Source organism: Crinia signifera, chromosome 11 (genome assembly GCF_055691185.1).
Source record: "Crinia signifera chromosome 11, ASM5569118v1, whole genome shotgun sequence".
Taxonomy (NCBI): Eukaryota; Metazoa; Chordata; class Amphibia; order Anura; family Myobatrachidae; genus Crinia; species Crinia signifera.
In genome coordinates, this window is record NC_139227.1 from 99,060,768 (window position 1) to 99,083,963 (window position 23,196).

General features: G+C 48.5%; 1 protein-coding gene across 2 annotated transcripts in view; it reads right to left on the reverse strand.

Annotated features, from left to right (window-relative positions):
- The window catches only part of CD44 (CD44 molecule (IN blood group)), a 39,622-nt gene extending 19,875 nt beyond the window's left edge, over positions 1 to 19,747 (reverse strand). The window contains exon 1 of one of the 2 annotated variants that reach the window (XM_083163880.1): positions 19,464 to 19,747. In XM_083163880.1, the coding sequence (XP_083020006.1) occupies positions 19,464 to 19,533 (70 nt within the window). In that variant the 5' untranslated portion in view covers positions 19,534 to 19,747. The remainder of the gene's footprint in view (positions 1 to 19,463) is intronic. The other variant, XM_083163881.1, reaches the window with a different exon arrangement.
- Positions 19,748 to 23,196: the final 3,449 nt, after the last annotated feature.

Sequence of the window (23,196 nt, forward strand, 5' to 3'; positions counted from 1 at the left end):
TTACTGACATAACAGTGCCCTCCAGTTCTTACTGACATAACAGTGCCCTCCAGTTCAAACTGACATTACAGTGCATCCAGTTCATACTGACATTACAGTGCACTCCAGTTCATACTGACAACATGCCAGTGCCCTCCAGTTCATACTGACAACATTACAGTGCCCTCCAGTTCATACTGACATTACAGTGCACTCTAGTTCATACTGACAACATGCCAGTGCCCTCCAGTTCATACTGACAACATTACAGTGCCCTCCAGTTCAAACTGACATAACAGTGCCCTCCAGTTCAAACTGACAGCATGACAGTGCCCTCCAGTTCATACTGACAACATTCCAGTGCCCTCCAGTTCATACTGACAACATGAAAGTGCCCTCCAGTTCAAATAAGGCCACATGACAGTGCCCCCTTACCATTATCACATACCCTTTACAGACCTAAGAACGTAACATCAAAAAATTCAGTCTGGGCAATGGATCAGACCGAATTGCTTACCAGGCCGGGTGATTATCGGTAGACTGCAGGGGTCTGGCCTGTAGTACACATGCCCAAGGCCTCCCTGCTACTTTCTTTATCACTGGCTGGTCGCACAGGGCTGTCGAAAGGGGGGTGGGTGTACTTTTTACCTGGGCCCTGGTCTGCTGGAGGGACAGTGAGGAGAGATGACAGGTTGCAGCAGCACAGCCTCTCTCCCCGGCTCAGCACACGCTGCTCAGTGCCGTGTGCTGATCTGGGGAGAACGACATCTGCAGCAGCCGCCAGCAATCCTGCCCTGAACATGGGCACATGCCCCTCACGCGGAGGTTGCAGCTAGCATCCCCTGGCAAACCATTATTTAACAGTCCATTATTCCGTATCACCCTCGACCGTCGCACGTTGTATCATAGAGTTACAGTACAGTATGTCATATTTCTATTGTAGTATTTCCCATCTGTCTTTGTCCCAGTCAGTGTGTCAGCGCCTGTGTTGTCATAGTTCCCTGTTTCCAGCAAAGAAAGCGCCGTGGCCCTTGTGCTGATTGAAGTCGTTCTGTTTTTGTATCATTAAATGTCCATGTCCCTGGAAAACCCAATTAACAAAACACAACACAAAGGAAAAAGGAAAAATCCACCTACTTAGAAGGTGGGTGCGTCACGCTTGTTATTATACCAGTCTTCACAGAAAAATGTCACTTTAAAGCTCTGGGTGTGGGCGGCTGTACAGAGGAGCCCAGAACCCGCGCCAGATGCTACAGAGGGAGCACGAATTTGTGATCTATGGCCGGAGTCGTGTTCCAACAGCGGCACGTCATGGGCACGGGAGCTGATGGCGGGTGTAACGCAGGCCTGTTCGCCTAGGTGTTGTCAGTTGCCCGGCCCTGGAAGGGTATGCCCAGGAAACGCAGGGTGTTTGCACCCTTGCCTGCCTCCATCCCGCCCCTCCCCCTTTACAAGCGCCGCGTAGACTATGCAAGTCTCTGAAGGCGCCCTCACAGAAGCCCTCACAGGCTTCAACATTGGTCCCCCTTACAAACACATGGGGGACCAAGTCAACTAGAATCAGGGCCATAATGTATATTTTCCATAATTCTTTCTGGACCGCGATGACGTCCGGTAGTTGCTCCTGTGTTTCCCCATTTCCCTTGGCTCCCGTGTGCAGCCGCCAAGACCAGCAAATCATTCCACACTAGGGATCAAACGGACTTTAAAGGGGAAAGTTTGCCTAAATTTTGATCCTGTATTACAGAAAAAAGGCGGAATTTGGCCGATTATTCAGACAAACCTATTTGCACTTGTTATCTTGAAAAGCAAAAGCTGGGCCAAAATGAATAAACTCAGCACGAGAGGGCTTACGTTGTATTTCTCCTGTCCTCTAAGGGAAAGGCGGTGACAACGGAGCGAATGTATTGCGCTGCCAGCCATGATTACTTGCACAGTGCACTGTACATCGCTGACCATAGTATCCCACATATCATTGCGGAGGTTCCCACATGCATTACTCACCTAACTTCCCCCATATCTCTCTGCGTCATCTGATCTGGAGATTGGTAAATCGGACAATGGCAGCGGCAGCCCCTATAGAACCTTTTTTTTTTTTGCAAATAAAACTGGAATCTCATTGGAATCAGCTGCAGCCCTCTTCCTACCACAGTGTGATGAAAGCATATTATTTAAGTTCTACACCCCTATTCCATACTGGCGGGAGGTTATATTAGAAAAACCGAGTGGGGTTGCACAGTAATGTTAACAAAAGTCAAGCTGTATAAAAGCAGCGCAGATACAGGATGCACCGAAATATGTACTGTAAGTGGCAGAGGACTTGGCTGATTGCAGAGTTCTAATGTCCTCTAAAGGTCCATACACACTGGGCGATTATGCCCAGCGTGTATGGACAGCGATGATCTGGCTGGCTGCCCTCTCCCGGAAAGGGCAGCCACAATGCAAACACACTGAGCAGCTTTCCCCCTTGCCCGTCGCGGTCAGGGAGGGGGGTAGGGGTGCGGACGGCTTTGCATAGCGCAGCGCTATGCAAAGCCGTTCTCCAAACTTGGTGTTTTGAGCGGCTTTCAGCTCATAGTCACCCAGTGTGTATGGGGCTTTATATGTTCCACACATACTATGGGCCTTATTCAGATCTGGTCGCAGTACAAATTTGTTCTCAAAATGGGCAAAACCATGTGCACTGCAGGTGGGGCAGATGTAACATGTATAGAGAGAGTTCAATTTGTGTTAGTTATTTTTTTTCTGTGCAGGGTAAATACTGGCTGCATTATTTTAACACAGCAATTTAGATTTCAGTTTCAACACACCCCACCCAAACTTAATCTCTTTGCACATGTTACATTTGCCCCACCTGCAGTGCACATGGTTTTGCCCATATTGAGAACAAATTTGTACTGCGATCAGATCTGAATAAGGGCCATACTGTATTTCCCTTTTTCCTGTAGATTGTAAGCTCCAGTGCTCCCATTGTTATTGTGGGGATGATTTAGAAAACCATAGAGAGGGATAAAGTGGAGAGAGACAAAGTACCAGGCTACTCAGCTCCTAACTGTCTTGTTACAGACTGTGGGCCTGATTCAGCATGAGTCGCAAATTCAGGGTTGCCTACCCTCCCGGAATGGCCGAGAGGGTCCCGGAAATCGGGTCCCCCTCCCGGCCCACCGGAAAGAAGGGCAACCCTCCCGCAAAGCCACCCGGCTCCCGCGACCCCCCCACTGGTCAAATTACATGAATCGCGCCGTTTTAGCCTCGCCCACCGCAGTGCAATGCCTTAAAAATGGCATTGCCTGTCAGGGGCGTGGCTAAAAAAAGCACGTTCATTCTGGTCACTCCCACAAGCAAATAGCCACCCGTGTGGCTCCTCCTCTCCCTCCCCACCCTTTTTCACTCCCCGCAGCCCCGCCCCCCCCTGAGCTGGCTGCCCTCTCCCGGAAAGGGCAGCCAGAATGTAGGCAAGTATGCACAAATTCTCCCAAAAAAATGCTAATCATGATTTTTGTCAATCTGCGCATGCGCAATCACTTAAAACAGCGGTTACATTTGTGAAAAATGCAACCGCAGTCTAAGGCATGACAGGAATCTGCAAGGGGGCTCCAATGAGGTGACAACTCAGCATTGGGGGTGGGGGAGGGGGGCTACTGAGCCTTTGCTGGTACCGTTTCTGGGGCCGGCTGCAGCAACCTGAAAGATTTTGCAAATTTTCACAAAAGTACACCTGATGCTGGACCAGGCCCGGTGTCTGTAACAGTTAGGGGTTGATTGTCTGGTTCTATCTCTCTCCACTTCATCATCTCTCTACATCTCTTAGTACTGTACATCTGCCCCTAATTTGGCAAAATAGCATATGTGCTATCCAGCTCACAAGTAGATAGTTTAGAAATAATTTAACATAACTTTAACATATGCCAATATTTCTAACAGATAAGCGAATACACCTTGTTAGCTATACTATAACCATGTATTAATGCTGGGAGGTACATGTTACTGATCCGCCTCACAGCGCTAGTCACACCCCTGGATACTATAATCATGTATTAATGCTGGGAACTACGTGTTACTGATCCGCCTCACAGCGCTAGTCACACCCCTGGATACTATAATCATGTATTAATGCTGGGAACTACGTCTTACTGATCCGCCTCACAGCGCTAGTCACACCCCTGGATACTATAATCATGTATTAATGCTGGGAACTACGTCTTACTGATCCGCCTCACAGCGCTAGTCAAACCCCTGAATACTATAATCATGTATTAATGCTGGGAACTACGTGTTACTGATCCGCCTCCCAGCGCTAGTCACACCCCTGGATACTATAATCATGTATTAATGTTGGGAACTACGTCTTACTGATCCGCCTCACAGCGCTAGTCACACCCCTGGATACTATAATCATGTATTAATGCTGGGAACTACGTGTTACTGATCCGCCTCACAGCGCTAGTCACACCCCTGGATACTATAATCATGTATTAATGCTGGGAACTACATGTTACTGATCCGCCTCACAGCGCTAGTCACATCCCTGGATACTATAACCATGTATTAATGCTGGGAACTACGTCTTACTGATCCGCCTCACAGCGCTAGTCACACCCCTGGATACTATAATCATGTATTAATGCTGGGAACTACGTCTTACTGATCCGCCTCACAGCGCTAGTCACACCCCTGGATACTATAATCATGTATTAATGCTGGGAACTACGTGTTACTGATCCACCTCACAGCGCTAGTCACACCCCTGGATACTATGACCATGTATTAATGCTGGGAGCTACGTGTTACTGATCCGCCTCACAGCACAATTTACACCACTGGATACTATAATCATGTATTAATGCTGAAAACTACGTGTTACTGATCCTCCTCACAGCACTAGTCATGCCCCTGGATACTATACCCATGTATTAATGCTGGGACTCGGAGATGCGTGCTACTGATCCGCCTCACAGCACTACTCATGCCCCTGGATACTATAACCGTGTATTAATGCTGGGAGATACGTGTTACTGATCCTCCTCACAGCACTAGTCACGCCCCTGGATACTATAACCGTGTATTAATGCTGGGAGATACATGTTACTGATCCTCCTCACAGCAAAAGTCACGCCCCTGGACTATAATCATGTATTAATGCTGGGGGATACGTGTTACTGATCCGCCTCACAGCAGAATACGTACAACATCCAGGGGATTCCTATAATGGATGACAAGGGGCATGCAGGCGATACACCCCGGCTCAGGAAATGAGCTGCATAAAGGCCACATCTAATGGAGGTCAGAGGCATCTCAGTTATTGTTTCTTTGTGCATAAAAAAAGCCTCAAGAATATGTGACCAACCCAAGGCCTGAGAGACAGGACAGGAGCACCTCACTGTGCCAACATATAGCGAAAGAAGTCCCGGCTCACTCACTGAGAACTGTGCACCGTGACCCTGCTGGTCATTCCACACAGAGATACAGTGTGTACTATTTGTTTTGATTTAATATGTAACATAAAAACATAGAATTTGACGGCAGATAAGAACCATTTGGCCCATCTAGTCTGCCCCTTTTTTTATCCTTCAGGTAATGTACAGTATTAATGAGGGATTCAACAAAAATCCCCGTCACATTCTTAAATGCTGCATTTAATTGGCCATCTACTTCCACTGCAGGCAAACATTTTGTCAGCTGACCAGATTCAGCCAATCCATTCGCTAGGAGCTAGTGACATCACGGAAATAGTGACATCACGAAAATAAATCTGTTCACATCTATAAATAACTATTTGTTCCTAATGTAGTGCACCCAGTAACAGAGTTTTATCGTATTTGGCTCCTCGCAGGAAGGTGATGATGCAAATGTCGTCCTCATGGCCTTGCCTCCTGATGCATGATGTCATGAAGTGTCGTATATTGGGGGATGATGCAAATCACATCAAAATGCTTTTTGCGCTTCCCCTGAAGGAGTTTTTTTCTGGAATCCCTACAGGGACATTACTTGGGTCTGAAAGACCCTGGAATTGTAGTTCTTATGGAAAAAGACTACGGAGAAGCCAGGCACCCTTCCCATCTCCCATGTGGCCCTTCCACCTCCCATGTGGCCCTTCCACTTCCCGCGTGCTTCCTTTTCTAAAAGAAAATACATAATCATTTCAGTGTAAAATGTAAGATTCCAACCTTTCCGGCATTATGGGACTACTCAATGTTTTGTCTGACGCACTTCCACCCAGTACTGTGACCTTTTATAATAACATAGTAGGAAACTGGTGCAATGACCTGAACAAGCCACAAGATTTAGCAATATTCTACAAAGAACTAAGAAGTATTGCAAAATATATACGCACAGTGCGATGGCTGTCCACATGTTGCTGCTTGGTACATACGGGGAGTAACGCTACATACAGACAGTGCGATGGCTGCCCACATGCTGCTGCTTGGTACATACGGGGAGTAACGCTGCATACAGACAGTGCGATGGCAGCCCACATGCTGCTGCTTGGTACATACGGGGAGTAACGCTGCATACAGACAGTGCGATGGCTGCCCACATGTTGCTGCTTGAAAGTTTTGTTTGTTTGTATTTTAAACTTAAGGTGCGTACACACGGTTCGATTCTGTTTTCGTTTCGATTTCTATCAGATATGGACTATTCATCCTGCTCTGAAGTTTTTTCTACTCTTTTTCGATTCCCACTATTTTCTATTTGACTTACCATTCGACGTCCATTCCATTTGCTATCAGATTATCTATTAGATCAACACTGGCGTCAGGCAGGAGATGGACATCGAATCGAATGCTGCAGTGAACACATTAGATTTGTGCTATCTACTATTATGCTGTCCATACACTAGTGAGATATTGCATGCAATCATTTGATTTTGACCACATCTGGCCTATAAATCGAATGATTGTATGCATTTTTTAAGGGGACATTTGACACGATGCACGGGCACGCCAGTCGAATGTCGGGTCTCAAGATCTTATGTGCTGCAAATAATATCTATCGAATCGCAGGAGCGATCGCATGTGATTTTTAACCACATGCGATGCTCGAATGCAATCCGCAGGTAGGGGGCAGAGGGAACGCTTTTTCATCAGCGTGGGGATAAGGGGGGGGGGGGGGCGAAGGGACCGCTGGCGGCGTGGGCGATGGTGGGCAGAGGGCGGCGTTATGTAGCGCAAGAAGTAGCGTTAGAGGGTGGCGGGGGTCTGTCAGTGGTGGCGGCAGAAGTGTTTAAAACACTGGAGAGCCCTCTGATTGTCTGAGCTATCTCAGCCAATCAGAGGGCTGCCCAGTGTTTAAACAATTCTGCCGCCACTGCTGAGTGACCCCCGCCACCCGTTTGCGCTTCTTGCGCTACATAATGCTGCCCTCTGCCCGCCCTCTTCCAGCACCCGATGTGCCATCTCAAGATCGGGTGCTGCAAAGGGGGCACTTTAGCACCACAAGATGCGATCGGGTTCGATGGACATTGCACTAATCCGATCGCACAAGTGTATGGGCAGCATAAGATTTCCACTATATACTCTTGTCTGCCACTACACAGGAGCGCACATTGGGATCGAATCTGCATCGAATGTAGAAGAACCATTTGACTTCTATTCAATTTTGCTTCTATAAGCTAATCGAATAGAACATTTGTGCATATCTCACCGTGTGTATGCTCTATAAAAAAAAAATCTTTAAATTGATGTCATTAAAAAGATTTGTCTGTGACGAGAGGAAGCCGTTATCTGCTTCAGTCACAAACACAGGAAACACAGATAGAGAGATTGTTACCCACATCCCATGGATATACAGCACAAAGTATGCACATAGCCTTATGGTCGTCTCCCCATTGGCAAGGGGGCAAGATGGGGGGGGCGTGATAAGGGGGTAACTGTGTTTCTTAAAAATTCTCCCAAGTTTCACCCAATTTCTGGCCTCTTATGCGCTCTTGGAAAAATGCAAGAGGAAATTCAAATAAGACCATGAGAACATACAACCAGTGGTGGGACTCCCAGAGACAATGGAGGCAAATGTGGCTGGGCTCCAGCAGTCAAAGGGTCCCTGAGAAAGGGAGCCGCTGAACTATGGCAGATCTCTCTCCACTCAGTTCATATAGTCACTGCTGACTCACAAACCCCCTTCGCAACCCCTTTATGGCCATAATTAGCTACAAAAAGGAGTCTGCAGCAAGGTTACAAGGTCGACCTCTGTGACTGATGGGAACTATTTTTATTGTGGAAGGAGAACTTTATTATTAATAATCAAGTGATACAAAAAGAAAACCAAATATCTTTGTATAACTCACATTTATCTCATCAACTATTTCTCCAGCTACTCCGCAGTTCATTACTCATAACCGTAGCTGTAGTTCCATTTCCACCTGCACCCTGGAACTAACCACAATGACACCAATAACAAGTGGTAAACCCCAGCAACAGGTCACATTAACCAGGACGTGTTTGCCACTAGCAGAGGTCAATACTGGGGCTCATATGCAGTTGGCGGAGGAGCTGGCCTCTGGGGAATGTCGCTGTTACGGTTTATAGTGGGGAATGTGGTGGAACAAATCTTATTACAGAACCGGCCTTGTGGAGTGTGGAACCAATGCGATTATATATAGGTGGCATGGAGCAGCCATGTGATGAAATGACTCAGATACTGTAACACGCAACATAGAAAAGGTCAGAAAGGCCACGCGTGTTTTCATATGTTCACAGGCAAATGCAGATACCATGGCAAACTCTGAACGATAAATAGTTATCCAGAGGTAACGGAATCTGCTCCTTACACAGAGGAAGGGAATATCCAATTTCCCTTTCAGCATCATTTATTTTTATTACCATAGAATAAGGATGGTCATTGTAGATTGATGTATCAACAATATCGATGGTTTATAGCCGATGGTGAATACTTTTCCCATTGATGGGGGAGAACCACATGGTTTCCCGGCACAGAAGATTCCTATTGTTGTCTTTCTTCTTTATGGTACCGGAAACCAGAGCAAAGCACCGTCCCTGACACCTGCAAAGCCCTGCCTCCAGATTCTGATTGGCTTACAGGCCAGGCTTACATGATGCAGGTAGACCAGAGATTTTCAACCTTTTTGAACTCGCGGCACACCAAACAAGATTATAAAATTACCAAGGCACACCATCTGGTCCCCACAGGAAATAAAAAAAACATTGGCTCCCATGTGAAAACACAATCACACTGGTCCCCACAGGTAACAAATATAACATGCATTGGCCTTCACCAGTGGCGGATTCAGGGGGGGGGCACCCGGGCACGTGCCCCCCCCTGTCATTCATTTTGTAGATGAGAACCAGTGCTTTCCAACGAGCCCAGCCCCATGTCTCTAGCCCCCCGGGAACCGGAGATATCGCCTGGCAAAGCTGTAACATTTTTTTCCCCATAGGATAATATGGGACCCGTCAATTCCGACCCCCACCTGATTCCGACGGCTGCCAGTTCTCCCCCTGGCATCACAGGAGCTTGTGGTTGTTGTCATTCAATTCCAAATCGCTGGGCCTTCAATATGATACCGGGATAGTCCATATCGGTCAATCGGTTCCAGAGATATAGCGTGTAAATCGTTTTTTTTTATTTTTGAAATGTAATTTCATGGCTGTTCATGTTCTTTGAGGGCAGATTACTCTGGAACCAAATGGCCCAGTTTCACTGGACCAAAATCATTCAAAGCCCACTCAAAAGTTCTTCAATATGATACTTGTCTCATGTAAATGGGTCAGTTGGTTCCGAAGATATAGTCGGTTAAATGAGATAACTGGTTAAAGGGGGGGAGGGGTGGTTTTCTCTCCCCCTCACACCAGAAAATGCAGGGACTAGGCTGGTGTAAAAGGGGCCAACCTGGGAATGCATTTTCTGGTGTGAAATGGCTATTATTTCAAATAGCTGGGACCTGCAGTGCTCGAAATACAGCCAGGCTCTGCCACTGTCAGTGGCTATCACTTTTGTCTGGCGGCGGCTGTCCCCCATTTACCACAAGCATGTATTCCCCGTTGGCAATGAGCATGTAATCCCACATGGCAACGAGCATGGAACCTCTGACAATGAGCATGGAACCCTTGGCAATGAGCATGTAGATCAGCAGCACTTACTGTATGTAGCATCATTTTTAATAGGCATTATGGTGTTTGGCATAATACATAATGGACATCATGCCGTGTAATTTAACGTGCAATGGACATTATGGTGTAAATGTTTAATGCGCGCCTTTGGTGGACAATGTCCCTGTTTATGAAGCGTATTGTGAATTTTGTCTTAATCTGTGTGGCATTATGTGAATTCTGGCTCAATCCGTGTGGCATTATGTGAATTTTGTCTCAATCCGTGTAGCATTATGTGAATTTTGGCTCAATCCGTGTGGCATTATGTGAATTTTGACACAATCCATGTGGCATTATGTGAATTTTGGCTCAATTCATTTGGCATTTTATGAATTTGACTCAATCTGTGTGTTATTATGTAAATTTTAGCTCAATCCGTGTGGCATTATGTGAATTTTGACACAATCCATGTGGCATTGTTTGAATTTTGGCTCATTCCATTTGGCATCATGTGTAAGGGGCAAGTATAATGGGGTCTAGTATTTTGTTGCATAATGTGTAGAAGTTGTATATGGTGTTGTACACTACACTCAAGGACACGCCCCCTGTTGAGTGGCCACACCCCCTTTTCCAGAGCGCGCCTTCGGCGCGCGCACAACTACATCCTTCACTTTTGTCGCCATGGTGGGCCTGCGTACTTTAAATGTCAGGGCCTATTTTTAATCCCATTGCCACCCTCTCTCTGCCGCTCTCTTAGCATGTACACTGGCACGACTAACACTGGCCCTCCCCCACCTAAACCCTCTTTTATCATGGTGCCCCCCCCTGTCATTTTATCCTGGATCCGCCCCTGGCCTTCACATGAAAACAAGAGACCAACTGGTGTGGACATCTCTAGATTTTGTGGCACACTGGAGAAGACCTCAAGGCACACTAACGTGCCACGGCACAGCAGTTGAAAAATTCGGTACTTGTGAGTTATCCGGACGCCCGATTTCTAAATCGGGTCGGATCGGGCACATCGCATCGCATCGCATGCGACCATCGGATGCGATGCGATGCGATGACCCGATTTTTCCATAGGAATCAATGTTAAAATGGACTGAGTCCATTTTAACATGGAATTCAATGGGAAAAAGGGGTCCTTTTCATACCCCTACTATCCAAGTGGGCATGGAGTTGGATATAAACCTGTGGCGAGCGTAGCGAGCCACCGAGCCCGAAGCGTGGCGAGCGTAGTGCGCCCCGCGAGGGGACACGGAATACCGTCCCCTCGCGGGGCTCGCTCCGCTCGCCACGCTTCGGGCTCGGTGGCTCGCTACGCTCGCCACAGGTTTATATCCAACTCCATGCCCACTTGGATAGTAGGGGTATGAAAAGGACCCCTTTTTCCATAGGAATCATTTTAACATTGATTCCTATGGAAAAATCGGGTCCATCGCATCGCATCGCATCTGATTGTATGCCTTAACTTAAGGCATACAATCAAAAAATCGGGCGTCCAGATAACTCACAAGTACCAAAAATTCTTAGGTAGACAACAATAAAAAGGGCATCAGTCAATAATCAACCATTATTGGTTGGTATGCCTTATGTCGACATGGTCAAAAGGTCGACACATACAATAAGTCAATGTTAATTTTTCGCTTTTTTCCCCAAAACAGGTGGTTTTCAACACTTTACTATCCAATTGGACATAGGAGTTAGATTATAATTGTGGCAAGCGTAGCGAGCCATGCGAGGGGACACGTTACATTTATACAGTGCCCTTGTCGACATATGTCGACACAGACACAAAAAAGTGAAAACTCATGTCGACCTTTACCATGTCGACCTATAGCTTGTGTCAACCTTTTGGCCCTGTAGGCCTAAGCCATGCCGACCTTTTTCATGTGTCAACCTATCGACTCTCGACCCTATGACCCCTACCCCGTCTCACTGAGGCTTCCTCATCAGGGAGCGCATTCAGTTAGATGACAACAATGAATGTAGCAGTGTAACAATGTTATATTGAGGGTTCCACAAGGTGTACGCAGCTCTGTACAAGAGGTAGTAGAGTTTGCGCCTCATCTCTATGGGGGGAATCAAGCATCTTACGTGTAATGACACAACATGTATAAAAGAGTATTATTTAGGAGTAAGGTCCTCCCCTGAACGAGGCGTTGCAGCAGCTGTGCCGTGATATTGCGGCGTCTGTCACTGCACCGAGCAGTGTCAGTATTAGTGACGACACAGTTACTAGTGGCAGCAATGTGTGCAATACAGAGAATTAGCCGACATGTTCTGGTACATCCTCCTGCTCCCAGCCTCAGCCGCCTTCCCCTGCCACCATGTGCTTCATCTCCTCAGGAGCTGACAGAGGCAAACGCTGAGGGGAGAGGGCAGAGTAATTGATTCCTGAAATACACCTCAAGGCATGAGGCTTTACAATGGGACTCTGTTCCAGGCCAGCAGCCCCCAGTCCCCAGCCCCTGGCCCCCAGCAACAGACCCAAACGTGCTGCTGGCCTCTGCAGCCTCCTCTGTAATACAGGGGAGATCTCTCCTCCATACGCCTCCCCCCTGCTCAGCTATAGGACAGTGTGCAGCACTGCGGGGGTTAACGCCTCACATTCATAGAGAGAACATGTATTAAGGAAAGTGTTAATGATGCCTGCGCGGGCGCTGCGGCCATGCTGTCCTACTGTTTGCTCACAGGCCAGATGCAGGCTGGGAATACGGCCCTCACCGTCTCCGGAGTAATATAGCCGCCTCCTTATCATTCAGACAGAAGCGTAGAGTTATTGTAACGTATTTGTGCCCTTCCTACTAACATACTGGAAGCATTCCGCCAGCCTAGGTCTGCGGAGTGACATTATATTTACCTGCGCTATGTCTTCTGGAACAGGAGTGATAAAGGGGCTTATTTTATAATCGGAGCAAGCACATACAGTATCCCTGCCAGACATTCAGCCATCTCTGGACCACGTCTACTTCCAGTAAGGAGGACTGTGGCGGTAATGTACCGTATCGCTCTAGAGGCCAGATGTATCAAGCTTCAAAAAGTGATAAAATGGAGAGTGATAAATAGCCAATCAGCTCCTAACTGCCATGTTACAGTCTGGGTTTAAATAATGACAGGTAGGAGCTGATTGGCTGGCTGTTTATCACTCTGCACTTTTTGAAGCTTGATACATCTGGCTTAATGTAGAATACCGCCACAAATGCTCTTTGCGTCGTGCATCGGAAAATTTTTGTTGCTAAATTGCAACCATAGAAACCGCCTCATATCCATCCATACTGCTGCAGTTTCCTCTACCCCTTAGATGCACAGTTCTGCGTGGTTAGTTTTCCCCACTAGCTGCTAAATGTGCCCAACTCCCTTCCTAGGTTTAAGAATTAAATATGGGGGGGGGGGGGGGGGGGGTGTTGTGACGGTGGGGTGTTCTTGGGTACAAATGATCAGGTTTGGGCCTCTTTGGTGCCCCAGGAATGAAGGGCAGGTGCAACCAGGTCCCCCATGAAGCCAAGCATTCCACTAGAAGCATAGTCACGCCCCAGAGTGCGGCCTAACCCCCAGCATTGGCGACTCTGATAATGACCGCATGCTGTATAATATGAGCATAATAGATCTAACGGGGTGACTTCAAATGTGTATTATAATATATGCAGGAATTGAGAACCTGGCACCATATTTTGTATCATATGGGATCGCTGTGGCAGACTGACATAATACAGCCGCAACACCCCTGCATATATGTGTGAGCGTGTGTGTGTGTGTGTCGTCCTTTATGGAAATGTCAATCTAATAAGTTTATAAGTGAGGTTAACAACGCCTAAAGCTTCCCTTGTCCCATTATAAGTGACGGGAGGCGGGATACTAATTAAGGACACATGTAATGCTCACTTCAGAGGCAACCAGAACGATTAAGGCCTCTCCAGCCCCCCCCCCCCCCCCCCCCCTCCTCCCCAACGCGGAAGCAGAGGATCAATCACCAGCACAGACTCCTATTACTGTCAGGAAAAGATGGGGAAGAGGTGGCAGATGAGACCCATATGGAGCATCCTAATCCCATCACCTCACTTATTGGCACTACATTCTCCTGAATGGGACACTGGCACACATTCCTTACATTCCATTACTGTATATTCCTGGCAGAGGCTAGTATACAGCAGGGCAGATGGGTACTTAGCCCAGGCCTACAACTCAACAAGGGTCCCTGATGTGAGTGTGGCCCTATATGAGGCGGTGGTGATCGGTCCCTGATGTGAGCGTGAGCCCTATATGAGGCGGTGGTGATGGGGTCCCTCATATGAGTGTGGGCCCTATATGAGGCGGTGGTGATCGGTCCCTGATGTGAGCGTGAGCCCTATATGAGGCGGTGGTGATCGGTCCCTGATGTGAGCGTGAGCCCTATATGAGGTGGTGGTGATCGGCCCCTGATGTAAGAGTGAGCCCTATATGAGGCGGTGGTGATCGGTCCCTGATGTGAGCGTGGGCCCTATATGAGGCGGTGGTGATCGGGTCCCTGATGTGAGAGTGAGCCCTATATGAGGTGGTGGTGATCGGTCCTGATGTGAGCGTGAGCCCTATATGTGGCGGTGGTGATCGGCCCCTGATGTGAGCGTGAGCCCTATATGAGGCGGTGGTGATCGGGTCCCTGATGTGAGAGTGGGCCCTGTATGAGGCGGTGGTGATCGGTCCCTGATGTGAGCGTGAGCCCTATAAGGTGGCGGTAGTGGTTGGTCCCTGATGTGAGTGTGGGCCCTATATGAGGCGGTGGTGATCGGTCCCTGATGTTGAGCGTGAGCCCATTATGAGGCGGTGGTGATCGGTCCCTGATGTGAGCGTGAGCCCTATATGAGGCGGTGGTGATGGGGTCCCTCATGTGAGAGTGAGCCCTATATGAGGCGGTGGTGATCGGTCCCTGATGTGAGCGTGAGCCCTATATGAGGCGGTGGTGATCGGTCCCTGATGTGAGCGGTGGTGATCGGTCCCTGATGTGAGTGTGAGCCCTATATGAGGCGGTGGTGATCGGTCCCTGATGTGAGCGTGAGCCCTATATGAGGCGGTGGTGATCGGTCCCTGATGTGAGTGTGAGCCCTATATGAGGCGGTGGTGATCGGTCCCTGATGTGAGTGGGAGCCCTATATGAGGCGGTGGTGATCGGTCCCTGATGTGAGTGTGGGCCCTATATGAGGCGGCGGTGATCGGTCCCTGATGTGGAGTGTGGGCCCTATATGAGGCGGTGGTGATCGGGTCCCTGATGTGAGTGTGAGCCCTATATGAGGCGGTGGTGATCGGCCCCTGATGTGAGCGTGAGCCCTATATGATGCGGTGGTGATCGGTCCCTGATGTGAGCCCTATATGAGGCGGTGGTGATCGGCCCCTGATGTGAGCGTGAGCCCTATATGAGGCGGTGGTGATGGGGTCCCTGATGTGAGCGTGGGCCGTATATGAGGCGGTGGTGAACGGTCCCTGATATGAGTGTGAGCCCTATATGAGGCGGCGGTGACCTGTCCCTGATGTGAGCGTGGGCCCTATATGAGGCGGCGGGGATTGGTCCCTGATGTGAGCGTGGGCCCTATATGAGGCGGTGGTGATCGGTCCCTGATGTGAGCATGGGCCCTATATGAGGCGGTGGTGATCGGTCCCTGATGTGAGCGTGAGCCCTATATGAGGCAGTGGTGATCGGTCCCTGATGTGAGCGTGGGCCCTATATGAGGCGGTGGTGATCGGTCCCTGATGTGAGCGTGAGCCCTATATGAGGCGGTGGTGATCGGTCCCCTGTGTGAGCATGGGCCCTATATGAGGCGGTGGTGATCGGTCCCCGATGTGAGCATGGGCCCTATATGAGGCGGTGGTGATCGGTCCCCGATGTGAGCGTGAGCCCTATATGAGGCGGTGGTGATCGGCCCCCTATGTGAGCGTGAGCCCTATATGAGGCGGTGGTGATCGGTCCCTGATGTGAGCATGGGCCCTATATGAGGCGGTGGTGATCGGTCCCTGATGTGAGCGTGAGCCCTATATGAGGCGGTGGTGATCGGTCCCTGATGTGAGCATGGGCCCTATATGAGGCGGTGGTGATCGGTCCCTGATGTGAGCGTGGGCCCTATATAAGGCGGTGGTGATGGGGTCCCTGATGTGAGCGTGGGCCGTATATGAGGCGGTGGTGATCGGTCCCTATGTGAGCGTGAGCCCTATATGAGGCGGTGGGTGATCGGTCCTGATGTGAGCGTGAGCCCTATATGAGGCGGTGGTGATCGGTCCCTGATGTGAGCATGGGCCCTATATGAGGCGGTGGTGATCGGTCCCCTATGTGAGCGTGGGCCCTATATGAGGCGGTGGTGATCGGTCCCTGATGTGAGCGTGAGCCCTATATGAGGCGGTGGTGATCGGTCCCTGATGTGAGCATGGGCCCTATATGAGGCGGTGGTGATCGGTCCCCTATGTGAGCATGGGCCCTATATGAGGCGGTGGTGATCGGTCCCTGATGTGAGCGTGAGCCTATATGAGGCGGTGGTGATCGGTCCCTGATGTGAGCGTGAGCCCTATATGAGGCGGTGGTGATCGGTCCCTGATGTGAGCGTGAGCCCTATATGAGGCAGTGGTGATCGGTCCCCTATGTGAGCGTGAGCCCTATATGAGGCGGCGGTGATCGGTCCCTGATGTGAGCGTGAGCCCTATATGAGGCGGTGGTGATCGGCCCCTGATGTGAGCGTGAGCCCTATATGAGGCGGTGGTGATCGGTCCCTGATGTGAGGGTGAGCGCTATATGAGGCAGTGGTGATCGGTCCCCTATGTGAGCGTGAGCCCTATATGAGGCGGCGGTGATCGGTCCCTGATGTGAGCGTGAGCCCTATATGAGGCGGTGGTGATCGGTCCCTGATGTGAGGGTGAGCGCTATATGAGGCAGTGGTGATCGGTCCCCTATGTGAGCGTGAGCCCTATATGAGGCGGCGGTGATCGGTCCCTGATGTGAGCGTGGGCCGTATATGAGGCGGCGGTGATCGGTCCCTGATGTGAGCGTGAGCCCTATATGAGGCAGTGGTGATCGGACCCTGATGTGAGTGTGAGCCCTATATGAGGCGGTGGTGATCGGGTCCCTGATGTGAGGGTGGGCCCTATATGAGGCGGTGGTGATCGGTCCCTGATGTGAGCGTGAGCCCTATATGAGGCGGTGGTGATCGGTCCCTGATGTGAGGGTGAGCGCTATATGAGGCAGTGGTGATCGGTCCCCTATGTGAGCGTGAGCCCTATATGAGGCGGCGGTGATCGGTCCCTGATGTGAGCGTGAGCCCTATATGAGGCAGTGGTGATCGGTCCTGATGTGAGTGTGGGCCCTATATGAGGCGGTGGTTATCGGTCCCCTATGTGAGTGTGAGCCCTATATGAGGCGGTGGTGATCGGTCCCTGATGTGAGCGTGAGCCCTATATGAGGCGGTGGTGATCGGTCCCTGATGTGAGCGTGAGCCCTATATGAGGCGGTGGTGATAGGTCCCTGATGTGAGCGTGAGCCCTATATGAGGCGTTGGTGATTGGTCCCTGATGTGAGCGTGAGCCCTATAAGAGGCGATGGTGATTGGTCCCTGATGTGAGGGTGGGCCCTATATGAGGCGGTGGTGATTGGTCCCTGATGTGAGGCTGGGCATCCCTTTAGGCACGGTGCCTTGCTGCGCTTTATTCTCCAACCACGCCTTAGTGATGGTAGGGCATGAAATACCGCCTGTCGGTACATGTCGGCTCAAAAAACAGTGAAAAACACCATTTCGACCTTTTGACTGTCGACATAATGCTTGTGTCAACCTAATGACCTGTCGACCTTGACCCATGTCGACCTAGACACATGTCGACTTAGACACATGTCAACCTTGTTGCCTGTCGACCCAGTGGTGTCGACCCAATGCTTGTAGACTAGTTGCTGTAGACCTAATGACCCTATCCCAGTTTTTTTATCACTGGTTCCAGTTGTAAAGCACAACAGAATTTGCTGCAATAGGCTGCTAATAAATAATAAGAATAATGCCTTTCCATTCCTCTTCTACAATACAATGCCCTAGGCTCCCCCCCCTCCCCCCCCCCCCCCCCACCACCACCACCACCCCAGCGCCCAGCCCCACCCCATTTTTCCAAAATTGAGCAAGATGAGAATGAATTTTGGAGCCAGAAAAGTGTTTGTTCCATTCAGTAACCAAGTTTAAATAAGTATATTATATTAGAGTAAGATGTGATGGGTGTGAGGCTGGAATGAGAGGCTGAGGTGAGAGGCTGGGAGGGGCTGAAGTGAGAGGCTGGGATGAGAGGCTGGGATGAGAGGCTGAGGTGAGAGGCTGGGATGAGAGGCTGAGGTGAGAGGCTGAAGTGAGAGGCTGAGGTGAGAGGCTGGGAGGGGCTGAGGTGAGGGACTGGGATGAGAGGCTGAGGTGAGAGGCTGGGATCACCCATATTGGTGCATGCCTCTGTTATTTCCCAGACGTACCAAATGTCCCATATGCAATCAGCCTGCCAGACTGGTGCTACATGTATATTATCCCCACAGCTCAGGCTGCAGCAGTGGAATATATAGAAGCACGTGCGCTGCAAGACTCTGCTGGCAGGAGATACACCCACTCTGGGTGCCCACTCCAAACCCTGCACGCTGGAAGTATAGTCAAACATAAATATAAATGTACACACACACACACACGCACACACACCGCACAGCCACTGTGCATGGGCTAAATACAATGCACTTTTACAGAAGGTTTACAGCAGTCCGAGAGGCGGATGTACTAGGTCTTGAAGAGAGATAAAGTCCCAGCCAATCAGTCCCTAACTGTCATGTTATAGGCTGATTCAAAAATGTCAGTTAGGGTCTGATCGATGGGTACTTTACCTCTCTCCTGAGTATAGTCTCTCTGTCCCTTAATCATCAATATAAGCTAGTCATAGGAGAACTACAAGTTCCAGCCTGTCCAGCAAGGCTCCAGCTAGGGGGAGCCAGAAGATGACCCTCTCCAGCTTGGCACAAGCTACATCATACTAATAGGGGTGACTCACATCATACACTAAAAAAGACAATACACAAGAGACCCAACTACAGTACATCTAAGCAAGAAAATCCTAAGAAGGCAATGGTATGTAGGTATCCTCTGCAGAGGCTGTGCAGTGTGACTCTGCCCAACATCTGACTTCTGGGGCCACCAATGCAGCCAGCAGGAGATGACCAGAAAGCCACATTAGCCTCCTTATAGCCAGGGTGACCCCAAGCCTTGCTACAGACCCCAGACAAGGGTATTTCCCCAGAGATATGCTGGTGGGATAGGTCCCATGTATATAAGTCTATATATAGTGCCTGCAAGTTACAGTGTAACAAAGAAGCAAGTACCACAGCGGTGCCCAGTCCATAGGGGCTGCACACTGGCACCAGTGCCTCTATGGGTAACATATGCCCCTGGTGCCATAGATTGAACATCTTACCTATCTTTGCCTGGCAAACACTCATCCAGCAACATAATCCAACAGAGAATATCCACAGCAGTTGGGTCATCTTCTGACTCAGAAATCTGGTGGTTCCCTCCAGAAGCTTAGATCCAGCCACTGTGCAGCAACAAGGAGCTTGTAACTTTGCAGCACTTATTACTCTGATTCAAAGGAGCTGATGTTGTGTCATAACTGGGAGGGAACGTCACACCCATAGAGGGGAAAGGAGATCGCAGACAGGGAACCCAACTTTCCTCCTCAGTGTCCTATCTGTGCAGCTGCAGCAGAGCCTGAGTTCTGGGGAAGGGGTGTCCCCTGACCCCCCTCCCCTGAGTGGGCACTTGTAGGAGTTCCAACAAGTAATCTGACACAGGATGCTTCCGCCAATCTGTCTGCATCCATCAGGGTTGCAAAGACTAAAAAAAATTTTTATCCCATGAAGGGTTAATCACAAAGCTTTTCTTTTTTTTAGCAGGCAGTGGATGTTCATTCATAATCAGAGAAGCTTTTGTTCGTCAGGATATAAGATAAATGTGATATTGCAAGGGCTGGCTGTGTTAGATTTCATACAATTCTATATACAGGGTCTCCAAGTAATCAGGGGGATATTACGGAAAGTTCCCTCGCTCATCTTTGGGCGTGGTACGGTTGACGGAAGTGTATCTGGTCGCTAGGCCTGGTTCAGAGATGGACGCAAACCTGAAGTTTTTGCACTTGAGCTATTTTTGGACGACTGCGTGCGTCTAAGAGAGTATTTATAGCAGGGTTACCTACCTGACCCCCTCCTTCAGGGAGACAATGCTCTGGTCCTGGACTTTCCTGGTAATGTATGATTGCCATCACCTGTGGGGAGCTAGATAATTGATAAGAAAGGTGTCACCACAGGTGATGGCAATCCAACATTACCAGGGAAGCCCAGGAGAAGAGCATTGTCTCCCTCATGGAGAGGGTCAGGTAGGTAACCCAGTTCATAGCCAAAGTAATTGACAGCCAGGGACCGTTTGGGGGGAGGTAATGGGGTATGGCAGCCATAACGCAAGAGTGATGTGAAAAAAATGGGAACGTTATGAAAAAATGGGAATCGTTTATTGTTAGGATGGTCCCTGATGTACAGACAAATATATTTAAAATTGTGAGACTACTGAATGTTTTTTGTACAGACAACTAGATGAGTACACTATGTACTCTCCCTGCATGATGGATTAACTGATGTCTCAGTACTGAAATGACCCTGCAAGGTAATGAGGCACGTTATGTAATAAGTTCTGATCTGGATCTTGATTTTTTTTATCATGAAGAAGCGTGTGTTTTGCCGAAAAAATCCTATGTTTTGCCGTGACCAAAAAAAAGAAATCGCACTACAAAAATCGCATCCAGATGTTTTCCCATTGAAACATCTAAGTGGTAGATGCAATAGGGTGCGCTATTTGAAATCGAAAAGTAAACATGACCAAAAACAGCAAGAACCACAAACTGGTTTCTTTAATACAGGGGGGAACCCAATTATTTTTTTCCGACATATTTGGGAAACCAGGGCTGGTTCAAGATCACCAATGAGGTACATCTCAGCAATGGCCACCATATAAGAGTAAGTCCTTCGCCGCCCCCGGTCTACGGTTGTCTTGTTGGCTGTTATATCTGCAAACCTTGACGAGTTATCAGAAGACGAGTGTCCTGGCCACAGTCCCAGCTCCAGTATATGAAGATGTCTTGTGTCTCCATCTTCCTATCACTTTGACAACTAGTTTGTGTTGCGTGACTTCACGGGACTAATATTGTGAAAAAAACTAAAAGCAGCCAGTGTGTAAGCGACGGACGCTGACAATGGCGGCAGTGTTGTGAGGCTTTGGTGGAAGACATGAGGAGATAGAGGATTCTTTGTGTTCTTCCCTCGCAACACTTCTCCTCGTATAAAGTGGCTAGCTCCTATTATTTAGCAGACAGATCAATACATTATTCCAATGCTTGGCAGCGACCGGAAAGTATCAAAGATGTAACTAATTTGCAGGATGTGTGAATATTTATTTGTGACCTTTTCTTGGGTTGTTCACACCCTAACGAGAAGCTGAAATAACGAGCGAGCGCACGGTGATGGACCCCCAGGCTGAAAGACAAGGAAAATTTGGCTTAATAACTCAAATTTTTACATTTTTACAGACAGAAACTGTAAAACCCACCTTTCGGAGGAGGGGAGGGGCAGTTGGGCCCACCAGGGATTTTCCCTGTAGTCCTGTGGGCCAGTCGGATCCTATGAAGGTGTGATTTTGCAATCGAGTGATGAGGACAATGGGCCTGATTAGTTTGTACACAACGGCTGATGTTGACACAACGGAGTGATTATTGGCAGACAATTGCAACGTGCGTGCACCAAGGTCTCGCCGCAATCCTCCTCGCAATGAGGATTTCATGGGAAATTGATTGACAGGAAGTGGTTACGTGGCGCTGCCAGCAGGGAGTTTACCGTGCAAATGTGACACGGTCATTTCAGGACGCGGAACTGCCATCAGCTCCAGGCTCGTACATGGAAATAATAAATAAATAATAACTAATAAATAAAATACTGCTGTGTCCGTTCTGCATAGTCATAGACCAACCCTTTAAGTCCCAATGTTCCTCACATTTGCTAGATGCTGCGAATGTGTACGCAATTGCGAATGAGACCCTCTGGTGAGCTTCTGGGCCGCAGCGTCACTTGCTAACATAAGTGGTCCTGAAGCCTAGAGAATCACAATTATTATTATTGTTGATTTATATGGCGCCACAAGGGTTCCACAGCGCCTGACAATACAAAAATGAGCACATAAAATAAATAACGAATTATAGTACAAGACAATTTAGGACAAGTTCATGGTAAATTAGGATAGTTCCATCAGTGGACAGGACACTGAAGCAGTTAATAGGGTGGCAGATATATATATATATATATATATATATATATATATATATATATATATATATATATATATATATATATATATATATATATATATATATATATATATATATATATATATACAGAATAGATGAGGCGTCACTCCTGGACTTGCGTGAATCAAATTTTAATGTGAGGTGGTCAACCCCGTTTCGGGTGTTACCCCGTCGTCAGGACCAAATTCTCAAACAACCATATATATATTCTATCTATATATATATATATATATATATATATATATTCTAAGAAAAGCACATAAGGAGAGAGGGCCCTGCTCGTGAGAGCTTACATTCTAAAGGGGAGAGACAGACAGGGGTGACACAGAAGGGGTAGAAGGGAGCATAAACAGAAGATGATTCCAGAAGATGAAGAGGATGAGAGATGGTTGCAATTGCATTTGACATTAATTAGGCCGAATGTCCTAATCAGGGTGTGACCCGGGAGGATCAGGGTAGTGTAATTTTGTCCAAAGTTATTTTTAAAAAACAATTATGAGGCACGCACCATGTTATGCCAGAGTGAGCTCAGCAGCTCCTATAAGGAACATATTACTAATTACAGCAAAACGGTGTCTCGGCTATTGGGAAAGGAACGCACAGTAAGGTGCTGATCAGTGCAAACAGCCAGCGGATGAGTCTTTTTGAATGTATACCTCTCTGATTTCTGTGTTCAGCAAAAAATGTACAACTGCATAATATGGGAAATCTGCACAACTGCATAATATGGGAAATCAGGGAGATTTGTAGACTCTGCAGGGTCAGGGAGATCGTTACTATTTCAGGGAGCCTCCTGCAAAAT